The following is a 20,736-nucleotide window of genomic DNA, read 5'->3' as shown; positions in this document are numbered from 1 at the left end:
AGATTGTCCTATGAGCACAGACTCAAGGTACAATGGGAACAGTCTTTTCAGAATTCACTGTTTCTCTATCAGACAAAGCGTCAATTACACACATGAAAAAACGCTCTGACAAAAAGCCTCGCTTGTTTCCCACTCATTCGCCAAAAAGCTGTCAGAAATGTACAGTCAAACAAATTTGGTGCCGATGAAAAGATTAGATATTTATGATTTTACTTCTATTTATTTCTTATGCAGTTTACAAATAGCACAGTCATAATGATATTACACATAATTAAATATATTTAAATAATTATTTTTTAATAAAGAAATTCATAAAAAGCATGTACAAATAAAATCGAATTTCTTACACAGATAACAGCAGCGAAATTGCAAAATTTATAATTAATCACATTCATTTTGGTGTAAATTGCCATTTCTATCATCAAATTTACTAAATATTTTCCTTTATTTACAGAACATACATTATATACAAGCACAACAAGAAAAAACGAGCACTAAAAATAATATTGTTTTAATTTTTTGTATTTTAACTCAACACCCCCCCCCTCCCTTGAGCAAAAAAAGAAAAAGGTAAATTGGTGCTTGCCATCTTTTTTTGCCAGGGGTGGGGGCCCGCTCTTTTGTCAAACTTTTTTTTGCCAAAAACTTTCCCAGAAATCAACTTTATCTTTGATAAGGATTAAACTTCATACAATAATAAGTTTGCCTCGATTCAGTGGAAGTTGAAAAATCAGATAAGCAAAAAAGCAACAATGGAGAAAATCTGACGAATATCGCTTAGCTTTTGAACATTGTAAACGCCAATCTCATGGAGAAACTTTCATTTATTATAGCTCGATTGCTCTGAGCGAATATTGCTGAAATGTACTATTGCGCAATATTTACTTATTTATTATGGAGCAGACACATTTTCCCCGGATGGCATTTTCAGAATATGTAAAATCAGAAAATGGACGAAAAGCTATTTGACTCCTTTCAATGATTAGTAACTCACAATAAAATATTGCAATGTTTTGACATTTCTTGAAATAGAAATATAAAATATTGATTTTGAGCATTCGAATGCATGTGTAATGAGTAGCAGCAGGCGCGTACGCAGGATTTTTTCAAGGGGGGGGGGGGGGGGGGGGGGGGGTTAACATTTATAAATCGGGCCGAAAATTTCGCAACGACTCAGCCAACCGCTGAATAAGCGGGGGGGGGGGGGGGGGGGGTGGGGGTAAGGTCAGCTTTTTTAGGTCAACCATGGGGTAATATTTTTTTTTTTTTTTTTTTTTTTTTTTTATATTAAAAACAAAAACAAAACAAAAGGGGGGGGGTTTTAGAGAAATTTAGGGGGGGGGGGGTTTACACAACAAAAAATTACCAAAGGGGGGGGGGTTAACCCCCCCCCCCCCCCCCCCCTGTGTACGCGCCTGAGTAGCAGTATCATAAGTCTAAAAGCATAATGCAGCAAATGAACATTCCTTTAAAATTTTGTATTGCAATGCTCCGGTGCAAATAGTTTTTTTAAAACAAACATACCATGTGAAATAACTTTGTTCATTGAAATATCAAGACCTAATTATATAATATACAATATATTTTCTATATCTTAGTAAAATTTGACTGAGGAGTCGTATACGGCAGCATTTCGTTTTAAGGAAAAAAATCTACGCCAAAAGCAGTGGAATCCACCCTCATAAATGTAATTCAAACCACTACTGTGCAAGGGATTCCACAATAATTTCAATATGCCATTTTCATAATGTAACCAAATTTATCACATGCCTCGATTCAATGCACCAGATACGAATAATCGTAGTTCATTAGACAGAATGCAAATAGCATATATTTCGTGTTGCTAGGTAGGACAAGACTAAGTTTGCATTCCGACTATTGAGATACATTTTATTCGAAACTAGTGATTAGAATAACCGTATCGAGGCGCTTCATAAAGGCATATGCATACATTTGGTTATAGAAATGGCTAATTGACTTCTTCAACTCTAAACAACGTAATCCCTAATATGACTTCTGAAAAAGTGGATTATTACACTAATAAAAGAGTGCATCAGGTTATACACCTTATCCTTTTACTGACGAAGTAGTTTCAGTGATCTAATATCAACTGAAATTGTCTAGTACTTGAGTAATCTCTATACACCACTTGGAAATAACATTTAATATTTGATTTGATTTGATTTGGTAAAAGCCTATATGTCAGCTGTTAAGCTGTTACATTGGGCCGTGCTTATACAATAAAAATACAAAGTAAACATATAAGAACAAAAACATATATCAATAAAAAAAAAAGAATAACGAAATAGTAGAATTCCACACCGAGTAGAGATAAATTATATGAATTCGTATGCATGTAATTACGTATGCATAAATATAAAAATTGTCTAAGTTGGTTTAAAAACATTATTGTAAAGAAATATCAAGGAATTTTAACCACGACATAAATATGATAAAACATAGTGAAAATACAGTTAACAAAGTTAAATTTATTTAGATTTATTTAAAAAATGGATATAAATTAAATACAGGTTTTCTAAATATTAGAAGATTTTTTAATACAATAAAATAGCATTGTATTGTCAAGCTGTATTTAGGCAAAAAAAAAACTGATAATTCAATTATATTTTAAACCTATATAAGGGTAGTAAAAATTAGTAAAATATTAGTAAAAATATATATGTACATGTATATAATTTAGTGTACCTTTCTATCCCACTATCACTGTCTGTAACAAAACAAATATGGAGGGGGGCATCTATTGATTATTTAGCAATTTGTCTCATCATTGATATATACAATCCAAAATAACCAAATGCTCTTTAAAATTGCAGAACATGTTCACATGATTTAATTAAACCAAAATACTATCATTTCAGTTATATTGATTGTGGAGTAAACACATAGAAAATAATATATAGCAACGATTCTCTCCATATATGTTTGCTTTTACCGACTATACTTTGTTGTTCTTTGCCAGTTTAGATTTGAAAATGCCAGTACTAGAAGACTTCTGAATGTATTCAGTGAGTGAGTTCCATATTTTGTGCACCTCTATACATTAATGTCCGTTTCCCTGACTCAGTCTTCGGACGAGTTATATCTAGACACAGATTACTCTCTCGCGTGTTATATGGCGCACGTAAATTATCTACCACGTAAGGTGCTCCAATATAACCCCGGCTCTGTTAGGCCAGGGAGGTGAAAGAAAGGAGGCGAAGCTCTTGTAATTTATTCAAACGCATTCGTGAGTTCTAAAGCGTAACAATGGTATTGTAACATTTCACTTGGCTTTGAAGTTGGCTCCGAAGCTTCCACTGCTTTCGGAATTGCTTCCTACCGGTACCCATTTAACAACAGAGTGTCAAATATAGATGAATGTATTGACAAAGGACATTGGTACTGGGGCAGGAGTCGAACCGCGAATCATGTGATCGTCAGTCCGACGACGTATCCACTAGACCACACCTCTACTGATGATCAGATATTATTTTATGCTTCATGGATAAAAAGGTGTATGGGCGCGCGTGTGTGTGTGCTTTTGTGAGTTGTTTTCTTTTTTTGAGAGAGACTTGTGTTAATGATCATAATTATATATTCAAGATTACGATCGGACAACTCATTTTCTTAAATCTATTTAGCCAACACGAGATTAAACTGTGTTCTAAACCATGCGAAAAAGTACTATAATCTGGTGTCGTCATGGTTTCGTCTGCTTGTAGCCATTGTACTGTTAGTATTCATCGACTTCTGACTCCCATTAGCCATCTTTTTCTTCTGACCGATAAACTCCGTGAGTGTGTAGAGATAGGGATTCAGGGTAGCGTTGATGGGCAAGATGAAGACGGCCGACCAGGCGTAGAGCGAGACGGGGAGCTCGACCAGCCTGGCCTGGGAGAGAATCCCCATGATGATGACTGGCATCCAGCACAAGAAATCGGTGCCGACGATGATGGCCATCTTGAAGGCAATCCTCACCTCCTGGTCGTGCGGGGATCCCGTTTTGCGGTCCTTCCCGATGCTGTTTGCTGACTTTCTCACCTGGACGAAAATGATGATGTAACAGATGAGGATGAATAAGAAGCAGATGAGGTTGATACCCAAGAAAAGTACTATGGAATAAATCCAAGATGGCTGGAGGCTCCCGTCATTGTTAGGCGTAAAGACAGGTATGGCTAGGGTGTAATCGAAGACTAGAGTTCCCGTCCCTGTTGAATCTACGCTCAGGGGCAGACCGATGCAGACGTCGGATAGCCCGTAGAACCCAGGCACGAATGAGCCAATCACCACGGGCCCCAGGCTGATGATGATAGTGATGACCCATGTGATGCCGACACAAACGCGCGCCGACTCGGAGTGGAATTTGAATCTGCTGAACGGGAAACACGACACTCAGGAATCGATCGACGGTGATGATCGTCAAAAAGAACACAGAGCTCTCACTTGATAGGATGGCAAGGGCACCTGCAAACCTGCAGAGACCAGAGCTTCTCCAGTGCGGCGCTTTGAGGAAGTAGTATTCCCCGTAATAGGTATCAGCTGATGCTATAATGATCATGAAAATACCCATGAACCAATCAGCGATGGCTAAGTTCGAGATGAAAAAAACTTGCGCATGATTCCTCGTGTTCGATCGCTTCTTGCGGCATCGGATGAAAATAACCATGGTGTTGCCGAAGAGGGCACCGAACCCGAGTACCCACATGGCGATTCGCAGGACGTTGTTAGGCATGAGTCTGGTGCAGGAGTCTAGCGAGGACATCGAAGCTTGTGAGCATTGATCGGCACTGTCAAAGAGACAGCAGAGACGGTAGTCATCCGTCGAGCTGGGGATTAAACAAAAACGGTTCAACTTGTTACCTACGAATTAATTCGCATGCCCGCTGTACACGGGTCGTTATTTTGCTGAAGTAGGACTGCGTGAACGAGTGGTGCAGTATTTGAAGCACCATGTTAGAGTGACATACTAAAACGAATGCAGATGAATAGTGCAAACATTGCACTGAATTAATAACGTATACGCTACTTAATAGCGCAATTAGTAAGGCAATAGAAATGACGTCTCGCACACAACCGGCAGAAGGTACGTAGTGTCTGTATATATATATCGGATACCAATAACACCAATCTAATTAAAATATCAAGTAAATTCTTCAACCTAAAGAATCCTTCGTGAAATATTAGGATAAAAAGCGTTACTGAGTATTGAAAAAGAGAGAAAAGAAAACTGAATTATCCTTGCACGTAATTGTTCAAGACTTTACATACGTGATCTAGAGCACGCGTAGGTCGGTATGCATGTTTATTGGAGCATAATAGGTGACCTACATGAAGGCACGTGTTATTAGAGCATATGCGTGTGACTTAGCAGTGTGTAAAGCAACGAATACGAGCCTTTTGCCATCAGAAGTCCTGTAAGTCAATACGTCCGATTTGTTACGAAAAGGACATTTTGCAACACGATGCGGTCATGAAACCTGAGTCGCATGAAGGCCTACTGTTGTCCCATAATGAACAAAGATCTTCAAAGATTAGTACGCATTTCACACAGACATAGCTGTGTAGAAAGACTGTTCAACAAACAGAAGAAAAGTGGTTAGTATAGCCCCCCCCCCCCCCCACTCAGTGTTATTTAGGGTACGCATATGCTCGTTTCCTCTTTTTGAAAGCACCCCCTATCTGAGGACTGCCAACATTTCCGAACCCCCTTTCGCGGGCTTTTTGCGGGCTTTTCCTGCCTTGGAGACCCCCCTAAATCATGAAAAATTCTCAATGTACCCCCCTAAATTCGGAATAATTTCTCAGGAGTCCAAAGAGACGAGAGAAAAAAAGAAAAATCATCCCCTTTTTAAAGAAATCTCCGGGCGAAAAGTTAATACACCCCTTTTTTTACAATTCTCGGGCCGGACTTTGTCGCACGAAAAGTACCCCTTTACCGGATATTTTGGTAACACGCATGGGGTCATTCCGACCCCGGAGTGGGGGGGGGGGGGGGGCGGGGTATAGGCAGGTGGTCTTTCCATACACGTTCTTTAAGTCACATTGTTTCAATGAGAAACATTATTCGAGGGAAACAGAAAGTGTAGTCCGTATAGAGAGGAGGTCTCTAAAGCAGGATTGACTGTAATGGGAAGTGGAATCATTCCTTTGATAGCACAGTATGTTAGTGCCAATAATTTTTGTTCCTACCAGCACTTTTGGCATGCCAGCGACGGTGTAAAACGGTGCTAAAAGCAAATAAAAGGTTAAGAATAAGATATAACTTACAGGTATTGGATACTCTCGATTCCCCTGAACATGTCTGGTTCAAGATGGTTAAGCTGAACCTCCACCAACAGCCTAGAAGTATCAAAATAGATTTAAAAAACAAAAACAAAAATAATAGACAAATAATACGAGATTTATGCAATTGAGACTGAATATTCGTCAGTTTTTTTCTTTTTATTCGTTTGTGGCTTTTTAAAAGTACATAAATCATGTATGGAACAATATTAATGAGGAGGTTGAGTTCGAGTATCAGGAAAAAGTGGTGGTGAGCTTAATTATCATGATCATTTTCTTTCGAATTCATGGCCCCGTCTTATAAACTGATTAATTACAACTTATTTGCAATTGATATCAATCGCAACGATTTACATAAGAGATAGAAGACTTTAAACTTGCGATTGATTTGAGGACTTGCGACTCTTATAAGACGGGGCCAAGGACGGGGCGATGTGGCGTGCGCCTGTAATCCAGCTCATAATGGAAGTTACAAACTGATTCAGCCGAGGACGCAGGTTCGAAACTGAGTCACGTATTTCGTATGGTGACGTTAGAGGTTGGTCCCCAGACGTTAATAATCATATCTGATTGATACACGTCTGTAAATATCCAAACACACACACACACACTCACCTGTTTCATTAAACCTGTTATCAATAACAAGTTTTAATGACTATCATAAGCTACTGAAATCGTTGCATTTGATTGGCTGCGAGCAGATTCATCATGAAAAATTAGCGTTTGTTATTGATAACAAGTTTTATGAAACAGGGACTTGGTATCAGGAAAGCTCTTCCCGTAAAAAAACAGCCAACAAATTCACAACCGTGCATTATGAGGTAAGTTCAGTATTTGTCGCGGTCTTTCGCTTTTTACTTACAAGTATTGGATTTTATTCGTGTTGTCAAAAGTGCCAGGCTCGATATACGACAATGGGTTACGTCGGAATGATCTGAAGAAGAAAAAAATAATAAAAGACAACAATGTCAACAACAACATAAAAAATAATACCAATAATATACATATACTACTACTACTACTAAAAATGATAGTAATAATATCATAATTAAATAATACCAAATACCATACTGATAGTTACTAATACTATTTATACCGATAATGATGTTTACAATGTTGGATATGATTAAAATAAAATCTATTTAAAGATAATTGGTCCGTCATCGACAGGGTCGGATCCAGGTTAGGGGTACAAGCTGAGTCAGAATATTCTCTCACAAGTAAGATTTGTCTTCCTTCTGTGTATTTCAGAAATATAGGTTTAAGATTTTGCTGGATTATGCGGGAGTATATTTTCCCGATTCTGTCCTGGGTAGGCTATTCTACTCTCTGTCTTCACTGCCAATAATTGTGCAGAAATTCTATTGTAACTTAAAATCAGGAATCTGCAAGCCCCCCCCCCCCTCAATGTATGTGTAGCAGGAAGATGAGTGTATGAAAGAATGTGCTAAATTTCAGATGAAAAGGTTTTCTCTCTATGAGTGAAAATGGACTCCCTCATTTTGTACACAAAGAATTGGGTGAATTAAACAACGCCTGTTGGCACAATATTCATTATGAGACAAATTACAGTCAAAATAATGTCTTTTCAAATTTGAATTTTGCAACTGGCGTTGTTTAATTCACCCAATTTCATGAAAGTTTTCAATTCTGATTTTTGTTTAAACACCTTTTTGGCCTTTTTACAAGTTTTGAGATTTCACCATACATATCCCTTCAATATAAACGCATATACATGGACATACGCTGATTGCTTTCAAGGTTGAAGAAAAGAGTCTGAAGTAAATGGAATTTAGGGATAAAGGAAGAGATGGTAAAGCTCATATATATTGGGGGAAAATTTGCAATGAGCTTGAGATTAAAAAATATTGTAAACATACATCCATTCCACACTAGAAAGTCCATCGAGCATTCCTTTACGGAGTTCGGTTAGCTTGTTGTCCGTAAAAGATCTGTCATTAAGAAAAAAAAAAGACTGGTTATACCATATATCAACATCATTCAGCTAAAAAGAAATAAATGAAGTAACTAACAAAACATAATAATTAGGAGTATAATGTATATATATATGTATAAATGAATAGTAAACTGAAAGATTTAATATGTATTTTACAATCTACCTACATACATACAATAAGTTTCTAAATATTCGTTTATATGTATAAACATTGATATATCGAGGGGAAAAAATGTCTCATTAAATGTTATGAACTTTTCTGAGCAGGTTACTCATATTGGATGGCTTTGAGTGTGATACTTATATAATATTGACTGGCCTTGAGGGAGATACCACATTGCCCAAACTAGACTCATTAGTCTATTAGAACCAGGGCTCAAATTAATTTTTTGTCCACGGGGGCTCTTTCCCCCCCCCCCCCAAAAAAAAGAGCCCCCGTGAGCCTTCTCACGGGGGCTCTTTTAGTACTGACGGGGGCTCTTTGTTATACAAATATCCATTGAATTGGTACATATGATACTCCTCAATTATTTGCTATTTCATCATTATCACTTTAATCAGCATTTTCCCTCTTACAAATTTACAAGCTACATAGCTGTTCCTGACTTTCATCCCGTGATGACATTCTCTCGATTTTTTCTCGTTCTGCACGTAATTTCCTCCTCATTATTCGGAGCAACCTTTACATTATTTCTTTACTGAGCCGCGTAGCGGCGAGGCGATTTTGTGTGTGTGCTATTTTGGACAGGCGCGGATCCACGGTCCGATTCTACCGCCCCCCTAGCCTCCCAAACCGGTAAAAAAAAATAGGATAGTGACGTAAATTTTACCTTACAAAATTAAATAAAAAACGCCCCCCCCCCCTGACCTGCCAGTGACACAAATGCGGCATCAAAATATTTGTGCTTCTCTGACCGTAATTAAATGCCTAAAACCCCTGAACCCCCCCACCCACACACCAATTTACGCTCGCTACCCTCTACCTGATCGTAAATACTTTAGCCCCCCCCCCCCACTTTCATAAACGTTCACCTGAGATAGGTGAAAGTAAGAGTTAAAAAGAAAGTCATGCTAAAACGGCGCTTTACCTCCCCCCCCCCCCTGAAAAAAATATAATAGATTAGTGGTCCTCCTGTCCAGCATCCCCCCTCTCGCTTTAATATTCACCGGCCGGCTGAGTCGGCGCAAAAAACTGGAACCCCCTAAACAAATATATGTGCATTTATCCAGACCCCCCCCCCCCCCCGCTCATTCGCCGATCGCCGGCTGGCTGATTCGCCGCTAAATATTTTCTCAAGATTTGGCCCCCCCCCCCCCACCTCTTGCCGCCGGCTGGTTCGCCCCTGATTTTGGACCCCCGTAAGTGATGTTTTCCTGGCATCTACTTACATGCGAAGCATCGTCCACGAGCCGCATAGCGGCGAGGCGATTTTTGTTGTTGTTGCTATTTTGAACCCCCGTATTGTTTTCCTGGCATCTACGTTTTTCTATGCACATCACATTTTCAACATCACATTTTCACTTGGCAGCCCAAGGGGGCCGGGGGAGGGGGGGGGGGGGGAGGAGGGGTTATGCGTGTTACCAAAATGTCCGGTAAAGGGGTACTTTTCGTGCGACAAAGTCCGGCCCGAGAATTGTAAAAAAAAAGGGGTGTTTTAACATTTCACCCGGAGATTTCTTAAAAAAGGGGGTGTTTTTTTTGGACTCCTGAGAAATTATTCCGAATTTAGGTGAGTACATTGAGCATTTTTCATGAATAAGGGGGTCTCCGAGGCAGGAAAAGCCCGCGAAAAGCCCGCGAAAGAGGGGTTCGGAAATGTTGGCAGCCCTCAGATAGGGGGTGCTTTCAAAAAGAGGGAACAAGCATAATGCGTACCCTAAATAACACTGAGTGGGGGGGCCGGGGTTTCTGCCCTTGCGCGATTGCCTCCAGCTCCAGCAGACATGGCGCGGCAGCGTGCACACGTGCCGTTACTAACGGCGCAGTAGGCCTATAACCACTGCTGATGGCGGCACTGCACTGCGAGCTGAATCAGTAATAATAGGCCTACTCATAGAACGGTAAATATTGCACGCTAATCTAAGTTCTATTTCATTGGTTTAAGGTTTAAAAATTGAAACTCAATATTGTGTTAAAGTTATAACAGAACAGATAATCTTTATTTTATAATTCCACGGGGGCGATTTTTAATTTTGCAATCGCCCCCGTGAGCAACCTGACGGGGGAGATTATGTAGCTCACGGGGGCGAATCGCCCACCGCCCCCGTGTATTTTGAGCGCTGATTAGAACTATTATTAGCCGTGAGGACATATATACCTTTCTAAGACGTCCATTACATTTTCGCGGTAACGTTGTCGTCGATTTTACGACTGACATTTTTATTTTCATTTTGGAAGAAAGATGAGGGTGATGCATAAAGATGCGGGTTAGATTCAAAATGACTTACATGCCGGTGATTTTGTCGAGTCCACTGAATGCCCCAGTCTCAATCATGCTGATAGAGTTATTCCGAAGTATCCTTAAAAAAAGAATTAAATGTACATAAAGAATACAAATGGGAAAAATGGAAGTTGAATTGAAATGAACTAAAATGGTATTCATTAAAATAAAAAATAAAAAATAAATATACAAATCTATATCATAGTCAATTATTATGAAGGAGAGAAATATAAAGATAGAGAGAAATAGAGGGAGGAGAGGGAGAGGCGAGAAAGAAAAGCGAGAAAACGAAACAACGATATAGAGGCAGAGGTGTGACAGTCTAACGGAAGAACATAATATTGTAAATTGCATAATAAATGAGTGGATTCAACATATTGAATTAAAAAGATCACTGTACTTATCACTTTCACTCAGCTCAGTCTATTGAGTGGCTATTAGAAGGGGACAAACGCTTATCATTAGCCTTTAAATTATAAAAGCATTTTGAACAATTGAATGAGATTTCTTGGCTTCGAAAGTATGTTTTTGGAAGGACGTGATTCAGATTTTTTTTTTTTTTTTGAACTTCAGTAAACGACTTGAAATTGGTTAGATTTACGACAAACACTTTTTGATAATCTAATTAAACAAAAATATGAGCAAACTTATAATGATGATTTAAACCAAAAAATAAGTTTATAGATAATGCACATCAATTTTGCTTCTTAATAATGAAATTTTAAGACGGCGTGGAAAATATTGGAATAAAACTTGTTCATATCAAACTATACTTACAAGTCCGTTATATTTCCGAGATCCTGGAATGTCCCCGAACTTATTGATTCTAACTTATTATGACCGAGGTCTCTGTAAATCAAAATCATTGTGATATGTATCATCAAAGGATATTATTTAATTAGAAAGATATACATATACGTTAAGGAGGAAAACAATCTTTAGAGCAAACTGAATACAAAAAATATCTGGGAAAAATATCGGGGGACTATATGCATATGTTATTACAAAAAGAGTGTTTCTGCTGGATATAATTTTCCTTCTGCTTTGCTATAAACACTGCATTGTAAATTGATTTATAATGTATTTATGTTTACAAACAGAATGTTGATTTGTAACATTAAATTGTAAATTGATTTATATAATTATATGTTTCCGAGTCGAAACAGAATATTGATTTGTTACATTGCATTGTAAATTGATTTATATGTTTATAAACAGAATATTGATGTACATCAATGAATTTTAATAAATACAATAAAACACAATACATCATAATGCATTGGAAAATAACTGGAGAAATATATATTGATATATGAAATATAGTCATGTGAAGCAAATACGTGTAATTCAATGTGATATAAACTGGTAAAAGTGAAACCATTACCCCTACTCATACAAATCCACCAAATACCGCAAACAAATTTACATGATACAAAGGAAAATAAATATTGTCATGAAAATACATGTATAAGAATTGCACATACAAGAACATAACCAAGAAAAAATTGCAAAAATTAAAGTAGGTTAGAATCACCATTGATCCCCTTGCTTCGTTTCAAAGCAAACATGCTCTAATTAATTGAAAGTGTCACCTCTTGCACACGAGGCGTCCATCTGATTGCGCGATACTATAGGGACTTTTAGATTTGCATGTCGACATAGTGGACTGCTACGCGTGACATCCTTTTAAGGCAATGTAACGTCCTATTAAGGCACTGCCAGTGCCTTAATAGGACTTCACACGTAGCAGTCCACTTTGTCGACGTGCAAATCTAAAAGTCCGTAATTGCGCTAATAAGGCGAGACTACAAAGGCACCAGTAGGATAACTCAACTAAATGTTAACACTGGTCACTTCGTAGTCATTTTATATATGATATCGTTTTCACATGCTGCGGCAAAGACTATGCCAGTCGCTGACGCAACCCTGCGTCATGAAAATAACGCCTCGTGTGCATCGGGATGTAAACATGATTTTATTTATCACTTCTTTGCTATATATTAATGAGAATAGGCACAAACAATTTGTCACAATTCTACAATATTACTAGGGTTAAAAGAATGACCTAACAAAGAGGCAATGAGAAAAAATGAAATAAAAATCTAAAGAATTACTTACAACCAAACAAGATTTTTCAAGTCGCTAAAATAATCTCTGTGCACCACACTGATCTTATTACTGTGGAGATATCTGGATGTGAAAATAATAATCAAATGTCAGGAAAAATTGTTTACGCATGCATTCCTATCCAATGCCACAACGTACTTCTCTAGGTGCATTAGAGGGATTTTCTAACACGAGGTACTCTTATATATCTATTGGATTCCCGAGAAGAAGGTGGGAATTTTTGGCTAATTTTAAATTTTGCTAATCATAATCAATGATGGAAATGTGAAGATAAAAGTGTTGAAATAAAAAAGAGAGGATCTTATGCTCAAGAAGGATCCGGTTTTCAAATGGCGACACCGTCGGTAGTTTTCTGGACCAGAAATGATGAAATAAAATGTTTAAAACATGATTTCTAATGATCTTTGATATTTTCTTTCTTAGTACTGTCCCTGAGCTGATGATTTCGGCACGGTGTGCAGTATATATTTTGAATCTCCGCGGAACATTTCGCATCCAATATGTGCATTTTTCTCTTCGAGTTGAATAGGCCGCCGGTGGCATCATAAATCCATAGAGAATGAAATAAAATGTCTACATTATTATCGTCACCATTCAAAATAAATTGGTAACAATATGGATGTAAAACATGAGCAGAAAAGAGGAAGGGAAATTATGATATTCCACTATTTTACACAGATATAAACGTATGATATGCAGCAAATCTAAATCAGGACAAAGAGAAAAATAATATATAAGGAGAAATTAAAAGGCACTATGCAATTTAAAATCAACGATGAAATAAAAATCGAATTGCAATTGTCGTGATAGCTCATAGAATGACAAGAACATGTACTACGATTGATATGTACTTCAAAAGAATCTTTCTAAGATGAAAAATATATGAAGTTCTAAAAATAGATTTTTTAACTGATTTGTTTTGAAATAATAAACTAACTACAAGATTTTTTAAATCTTTATGAATTAAAATAAATGATATGAATCTAATTGAATCAAATTATATTCATACCAAAATTACACATCTATAACATGCTTCCACCATTTTCCTTGTTGCACAATAAAGGACTAACTAAAATATGATCATGCCACGTTTATGGAACTTATCACTCACAATCGTCGTAACTCAGGAAGACCAATAAACGCGCCATTCTCAATAAATATCAACATATTATCATGCAGATACCTAATATATTCGGATAAAAGACGAACAATGAAATAAATCTGAACTTAATTTGAATGGTTACCAAGAGATATCCTTGGTAACCAGAACAATCTCGAGAAGGTCATCCGTTTTCAAAGAAAAGTTATTTTCTTGGTGTAAGGTATTGTTAACCCACATGAACTGGGCATTTCCAGTGGTTTTAAAGACTTGAGGCGCTCTGAAAAGCATGGCCACACATCCCAAATTACCTAACTACCTATAACACCAGTATTACAAAAAATCAACAATCGTATAAAAACACCAATAAATATTTCTTTTTGCTCATCATTTCCGGCTTCATAATTGATAATTTTTGTTTAAATCTCGTATACAATTTCATTGAATGCATCTAAAATATGTAATATTAATTTACAGTATTAATGCTAATTTGATTGCTTTCTTTTTTCTTCAAATGTATAATCAGAGTATTGATGTATTTTCAGGGACCCATGGAAAACCAACCTTAGTTGAATGGGCTTACTTGGTGATATATTGATAAATGAGTAAACAAAATAAAGTGAAATTAATAATAACGATATTTGGGGGGTGTAATCAGTGTTTATAATTATTGTGATTCATAAGGGCCCTGATGACCCGCCTTCAGCTGACCAACCATGATAAGACCCTCGAGCATTCAAGGAATCTATTCCTACTGGGTACCCATTTATCGCACCTAGTTGGAGAGTGATGAATGTAGAATAATGCTTTGGATTAGTTTAAACTAATTCTCACTTACAAGTTCTGAAGTCTTGGCATGCCTTGGAAGGATCCTCTAGATAAAGCGGAAATCTTGTTCCCTGACAGGTCTCTGCACATAAGAGAAATGAAAATAATAAAGTGTATAAGGTGTAAAAAAAAACAAGGGCGTCGATTCACAAAAGAAGGACAAGTTCGCGGACATTTCATTGAAACACATTTTAATTTTGATTTTGACACGTGTTAAAATGGGATGTCGGCGAAGCTATAGCTATATGACGGTATCGTAAAACGATATCCTTAACCCTAAAATGGTTAAATTAGCTGCAGTGCTATACCCGAGTCCCACCACCAAACTAACTCTTAACCAAACGATAATCGTAAACATCTTGGTCATTCAGAAAAGCATGCAATCGGTAGTTTGGTCCATAGCGTATTGAAAGTGTGTTTTACTTTTTGTAATTTTTATTAAAGAATTTATAATTATTATAATTCTTTTGTAATGTTGTCTTCTTTTGTAAACGGACTAGATGAAAAACAGCCATGGCTGAAAGCAGGTTTTCATTTCCGAATTGCAATAAATAAAATAACAATACACACAGAGATAGTTTTATAGAGCTCCCGATATATAGGTCTCTCCCATAAACAATTTCTATGGGGGGGGGGGGAACAATTTGAAGCTCCATGAGTTGACCTTTAATCGTGTATGTGTGCGCGTGTCACAACTTTCTCTCTTAATACGCTATGGTTCCTGTACCCAAGCATCATCACGAGCGTGTCAATCAGTTGGTGATGCATTGTGCAAAACCCGGCCTTTAATCCGCTGTAACATTCAATCACAAGCTAAATCTTTCCTCACCTGGGTGGAGAGAGGCAAATGTACATGTAATTCAAATGCACGGAAATGGTTATCACCTTTGTCTGATTAAATTACTAAAGTTAAATGAAATAGTGATAGCGTTGCCTCTTCTATGTTCCATGAGTATTAATGGAAGATGTCACAGGTCTTCATTATATCGCATCATTTATTCCAGTAACATGACTTCCAACCTTGATAGCAAAATACTCTAAAGGAAAGCAAAAACATTCGAAAGTTTTCTGGTGAAAGTTTGAAAGAGATCGGACACAAAAAAGTTATGAATTTTTGAAAGTTGTAATCACTAAAGGAATAGACTTTATAATTTGGGTGAATCGGCAATGACACTGTGATTTAGTTGCGGATAACTTTCCTAATTGTCCCAGCACAAAATTATGAAAATTACAATTTGACAAACATTTATAACTCAGGACGGTCTATTCTCTTTCGAGGAACTACATAATGAATGCAATTTGCTCACGGGAATCAAACCTCATGACATATTTTTATCATCAGAACTCAGAACAATATCCCAATATAAGTCTTTTCAGGAGTTCCCTGTGAGTATGTTATTTCTCTGTTGTATTGAATTTTTATAGCATGTGTCTGTGAACTGTCTGTGATCTATGTTGCCAAGTGCCTCTATGACACTTGGCGAGGAAATGCCTGTCCGTGATAGGAGAAGCAACCTTAAGTGAGCTATTTTCATAATCTACATTTCCTACATGGTATTGTTTACTTGCACCGTCATCATTGGTCATAAGTTCATATCATCCAATATGGCGTCTTCAGCACAGAGCGATGACGTCACCCAGAGAGTCATGAATGAAAGTTTGAACGTTTTCAAAATGAGACCAAAAAGCTTTCTTTTGTTACATAAACGCTTGGATGAACAGGAGGCCCGATTGATAATGCTGAATTCAAGAACAAGTCACAGGCTGAGGAGATCCAACGTCTCTCAACCTTTGTTACGGATTAACGCAGTGAACGCACCACAATGATGGACTTTCGCTTAAATCTGTATCTAACCTCGATCAGTGATTATGTTGTTTTCTGTAAACATATACACGTTTTAGAATTTATAAGTAAACACAATATATTATTGCTTAACATACACTGTATGCACATTTTATTAATCTTTCAGCCCATTAATTTCAGTATTTATTTCAAAATTCGAAAATAAAGCTCGTTAGCATGTGAATAATATTGAATGCATTTTGGCCGCCGTTTTTTGTCTATTTCGAGATAAAATTGAGGTATCACAAAAAGCCGCTTTTGAGAGACATAAGGGAATCCCCCCCCCCCCGAGAAACCTTCGTAATTTACCACGAGCAGGTTTGTCAGGATAGCACAAACAAAACCAAAAAAATAAATAAATAAATAAAAGGACGGGGATCGGTAATGTAACATGACATCATTATCCCCCCCCCCCCCCATTTTCTTTTTGTTTTGGTTTTTTTAGGTGGAAAAAGAAATATACATATATATATATATATGTGTACACGCTATTTTGTGAGTGTATACGTAAATTTGAATTAAAAACAAATTATTTATATAAGTATTCGGTAATAATGGTCATAAACCTATGTATTAGCTCTTACAAAATGGGGTCATTTGAAATGTTCCAATGTATCAGAATCTTCTTACCGATCAAACTCTGACTGAAAATATTTGTCTCTGGAAAAAGTTACCCTTCTCCGAGTGTTCAAGTCCTTCCTTTTGCACCGAACAATTGGGACTTTTAGATTTGCGTGGACTGCAAAGCACATCTCCCGGAAATTTTAAAATTTGGCCGACCGATATTTCGTTCAGTTAGGGGCGGGGGGGGGGGGGGGTACGGTCACTTTTGTTGGTCACCCTTTGGCCAAAAAAAATGAAGGGGGTCGACCCCCCCCCCCCCCCCCCCCCCCCCCCCCCCGCGTAAGCGCCTGGACACGAGTAGGGAAACAGAACGTTGCAATGAATCAGTCGGAAGTGATGACTTAGACGTTGTTAAGAATCAAATAGATAAATTGTCTGTCTTTGCAAAAAATTAACAGTTTTTCAACATACCAATTTTAGGCTTTTAATGCTTGTTTGCAGTTTGAGAATATCCGTCGATAAGCGATTGATATCCATCGCATCTATGTACGTAAGAGATAGGAGACTGCAAACAGACTTGCGATTGATCCGTATCAATCGCTACTCTTTAAAGGTAAAGACCAGTTATGGTCATGCGATTGCATTGTGAAAGAAACGTTGTGGAATCGATCAGAAAAGGTTGATCATCTAGCATCTAACATCTGCAAGGTTCTGGAATCATCAAAATGATAAGAAATTTGGCCCATTCTTCGTAAAGTTACAAGAACTATACACAGAAAGATTATGGGACTACCCTATATCTCTCACAGACCATGAGAGAAACAAATTTACCAAATATATGAATTAGTAGGCGGTTTCCCGGCAAATTTTTTATCATCATGTATTAATCAAAACATATTCTTTCACATGATTGGTAATGAGAGCTTCCATTTCATTTTTTGAAATAGGGGCGTTTCCAATACTGGTCTTTACCTTTAAAAGACGGGGCCCTGACCTCCAAAATACATACACGGGAATGAACCTGACCCCCATTATGAAACCTTAGCTGAATGAGATCTCCACTCGAAATACAACACGGTTCATGAGGATCATTAAAAAAATATACAGGCAGGCCTACTCAATATTTCAGTACGGAAATAGGGGGAATCGTCAGGGGCAGGTATATAGAAATAGATACATGAATAGGCCTACTTAACATTTTGTGAATTCGCCTATCAAGTGTTCTACATAAATGGTAATGTAATCTTCTTATTCTGTAAAAGTACAGGTAACCATTTTTCGGTGTATCTTCGTACTTTTAATAACACTTATCGGATAGTCGTGCATATCAATGTAGGCCTACCTCTTAGACATGTAGTATTTAATATATTAAAACGAGGTGATTCCTAACACCCCTAGAAAGAAAGGGTTGACCTCTAATAAAGGTGATTTTTTTTTGGTGCTTTTTTGTTGTGTGTGTGTGTGTGTGTGTGTTAGTTTGGAAGAATATCATAGTAGAAAATGCCCCTGTTAATATTTACTCTAAGATTGCTGAAAGGTATAAATCAAAACATATTGTTGTCCCACGTATGCATTTCTGTGTACAGTGCATGTGATATTCAGCAAGACTAAATCAATTTCTTCTTATTAAGATGATTCTCAAGCCTAACAGTACACACCAAATACCCGACTTTTTCCCAATTGCTCACATAATTTTGCATATAGGTGAATGTGTGGTTACTGTCCACTAAGTCTTAGGCAGTGGTATGTTCCATGTACTTTTGTATGAGAAAGATGTTTTTAAAAACTATTTTATTATACTGCCATGTATTACTCTATTTTTTCAGTCCGTCAAAAAACGTTTACTCAACCCTCGAGTCTTTGAATTTGAAAGAACAGATTACAGACCTAAAAGCATACTTTGTGTCATATCAAGTATGAATAGAACTAAAAGATTTCAATACCATGCGAGTGATTGCCTTTCTTTGTCTCCCTTCCAAGAGGAGACAAAACTCCATTGCGTTCATCCTAATCACTTTGCACTCTCATTAACATTTTACGAGCCATTATTGGTGCCTGATCGCCAATATTGACCGTTAATTAAAATATAATTAATAATTGATATACAAATTACAATATATCAGGCTTTATTCCAGCGGCTTCAGTAACGTCATTCCATAATTGAAATTTAGACGCAATTATGGATGGTTCGGGGGAATGAGAAAGTTTTAATGGAAATTACTATCGATTCAGAATGATCGTTGACGATCAGCCATGCATCAAGTCTTTTGCCTTCTTTGTGCATGGTTGATCGTCAACAAAACGGAGTTAAGTCTTTTGTCAACTCTGTTTGTTGCTACGGCAAGCAGTCAGTAAAAACGACTTCGTTTAATCAAATTATGGAAATGCAAGCATTACTTTAAACAAACAGACCTTTGTTATTCCTTGCTCATTCTTCCTGATTAAAGTGTCATATTAAAGAGCAGGAAATGAACTTTTTAGAAATGTGTTTATCTCTTTGAAATTCCGATACCACCCGCCAAACGACTTTTTGGAACCCTCTCTTCAAATTGTTTTTAATCACTCATGCGTGAAAAATGCATCATATGAGTTGCATCACATGAAAGATGAGGATCTAAGATTTACAAATATGTGTCATTTATTAATTATAATTTTGATTAAGTTATGATAAAATGTCGATAATTCTCGGTTTCGTTTTTTCTGGGACGCACTGTATGTCAAGCAAATCAATATTTGTTAACATTTAGATAAACAATTTAGTGTTTGAATATATATTTGTTTAAGCAGTGCGCGCTTTTTACAATCCAAGATATAGATTTTTTTTTTTTTTTTTTTTTTTTTTGGGGGGGGGGGGGGGGTTATTGGAATTAAAATGGATGACACTTAAAAAGCAGAATACAAGGCCTCGGCTAGTATATACTCACAAAGTTCGTAAAGATGTCATTTTTTCGAACACACCTTGCCCGATGGCAGATATACCATTCCCGGATAAAAGTCTGTTAAGAAGAATGCATAGAATAGAACAAAATTATAATCATTGATACATTGATACGTGTAGTAGTAGTAATAGTATTAGTAGTAGTAGTAATGCTAGTAGTAGTAATAGCAGTTGTAGTAGTAGTAGTAGTAGTAGTAGTAGCAGCATGAGTAGTAACATCACCCTCATCATCATCAACATTATTGTTATTGATATTTGATAGGTTCTTGAATACTATTCTTTTCTAAAGCTTGAACACTTCTGTTAATAATTCTCATACTGTATATTCCAGTTTGTCTTTGTTGCCCTGCATGTCATTAATCATTGAATGACGTAGGTGAAAATACTTTTGATATGCACTGTGTTCCTTTGCATGGGTTTGTTATTGAATAAAGTGATCTTCTACAAAACTATATGTCAGGCATTATCCATGTGCATCATCTCTTCTTTCTTGTTGTCTTTTTTAAAGAATATTGCCATACGAAAGATATATCAGAAAGGCTATTGTACTGTGCATCATCAGATGGATTTATTTATGATTGTATCAGAAATTTAAAACGAGGAAAAATAAGCGAAGGACAGCTTACACGACGGTTCGTTGTTTTGCTATTTTAGCGT

The 20,736-nt window shown here is 37.0% G+C and overlaps 1 protein-coding gene across 3 annotated transcripts in view; it reads right to left on the bottom strand.

The window, feature by feature from the left end:
- Window positions 1–3,556: 3,556 nt before the first annotated feature.
- The window catches only part of LOC580450 (G-protein coupled receptor GRL101), a 37,037-nt gene continuing 19,857 nt past the window's right edge, over window positions 3,557–20,736 (bottom strand). Inside the window, exons 6-14 of one of the 3 annotated variants that reach the window (XM_030982301.1) lie at window positions 20,066–20,137; window positions 14,745–14,816; window positions 13,919–13,990; window positions 11,458–11,529; window positions 10,688–10,759; window positions 8,163–8,234; window positions 7,145–7,216; window positions 6,268–6,339; window positions 3,557–4,826 (exon numbers count right to left, since the gene is read on the bottom strand). In XM_030982301.1, the coding sequence (XP_030838161.1) occupies window positions 4,154–4,826; window positions 6,268–6,339; window positions 7,145–7,216; window positions 8,163–8,234; window positions 10,688–10,759; window positions 11,458–11,529; window positions 13,919–13,990; window positions 14,745–14,816; window positions 20,066–20,137 (1,249 nt within the window). In that variant the 3' untranslated portion in view covers window positions 3,557–4,153. Of the gene's footprint in view, window positions 4,827–6,267; window positions 6,340–7,144; window positions 7,217–8,162; window positions 8,235–10,687; window positions 10,760–11,457; window positions 11,530–12,798; window positions 12,871–13,918; window positions 13,991–14,744; window positions 14,817–20,065; window positions 20,138–20,736 lie in introns of all 3 variants that reach the window. The other 2 variants (XM_030982300.1, XM_030982302.1) reach the window with 2 other exon arrangements.

This window comes from Strongylocentrotus purpuratus, unplaced genomic scaffold, assembly GCF_000002235.5.
Source record: "Strongylocentrotus purpuratus isolate Spur 01 unplaced genomic scaffold, Spur_5.0 spur5_scaffold_12, whole genome shotgun sequence".
Taxonomy (NCBI): Eukaryota; Metazoa; Echinodermata; class Echinoidea; order Camarodonta; family Strongylocentrotidae; genus Strongylocentrotus; species Strongylocentrotus purpuratus.
Note: the sequence above shows the minus strand (reverse complement) of the source record. Positions and strands in the feature narration are given on the sequence as shown.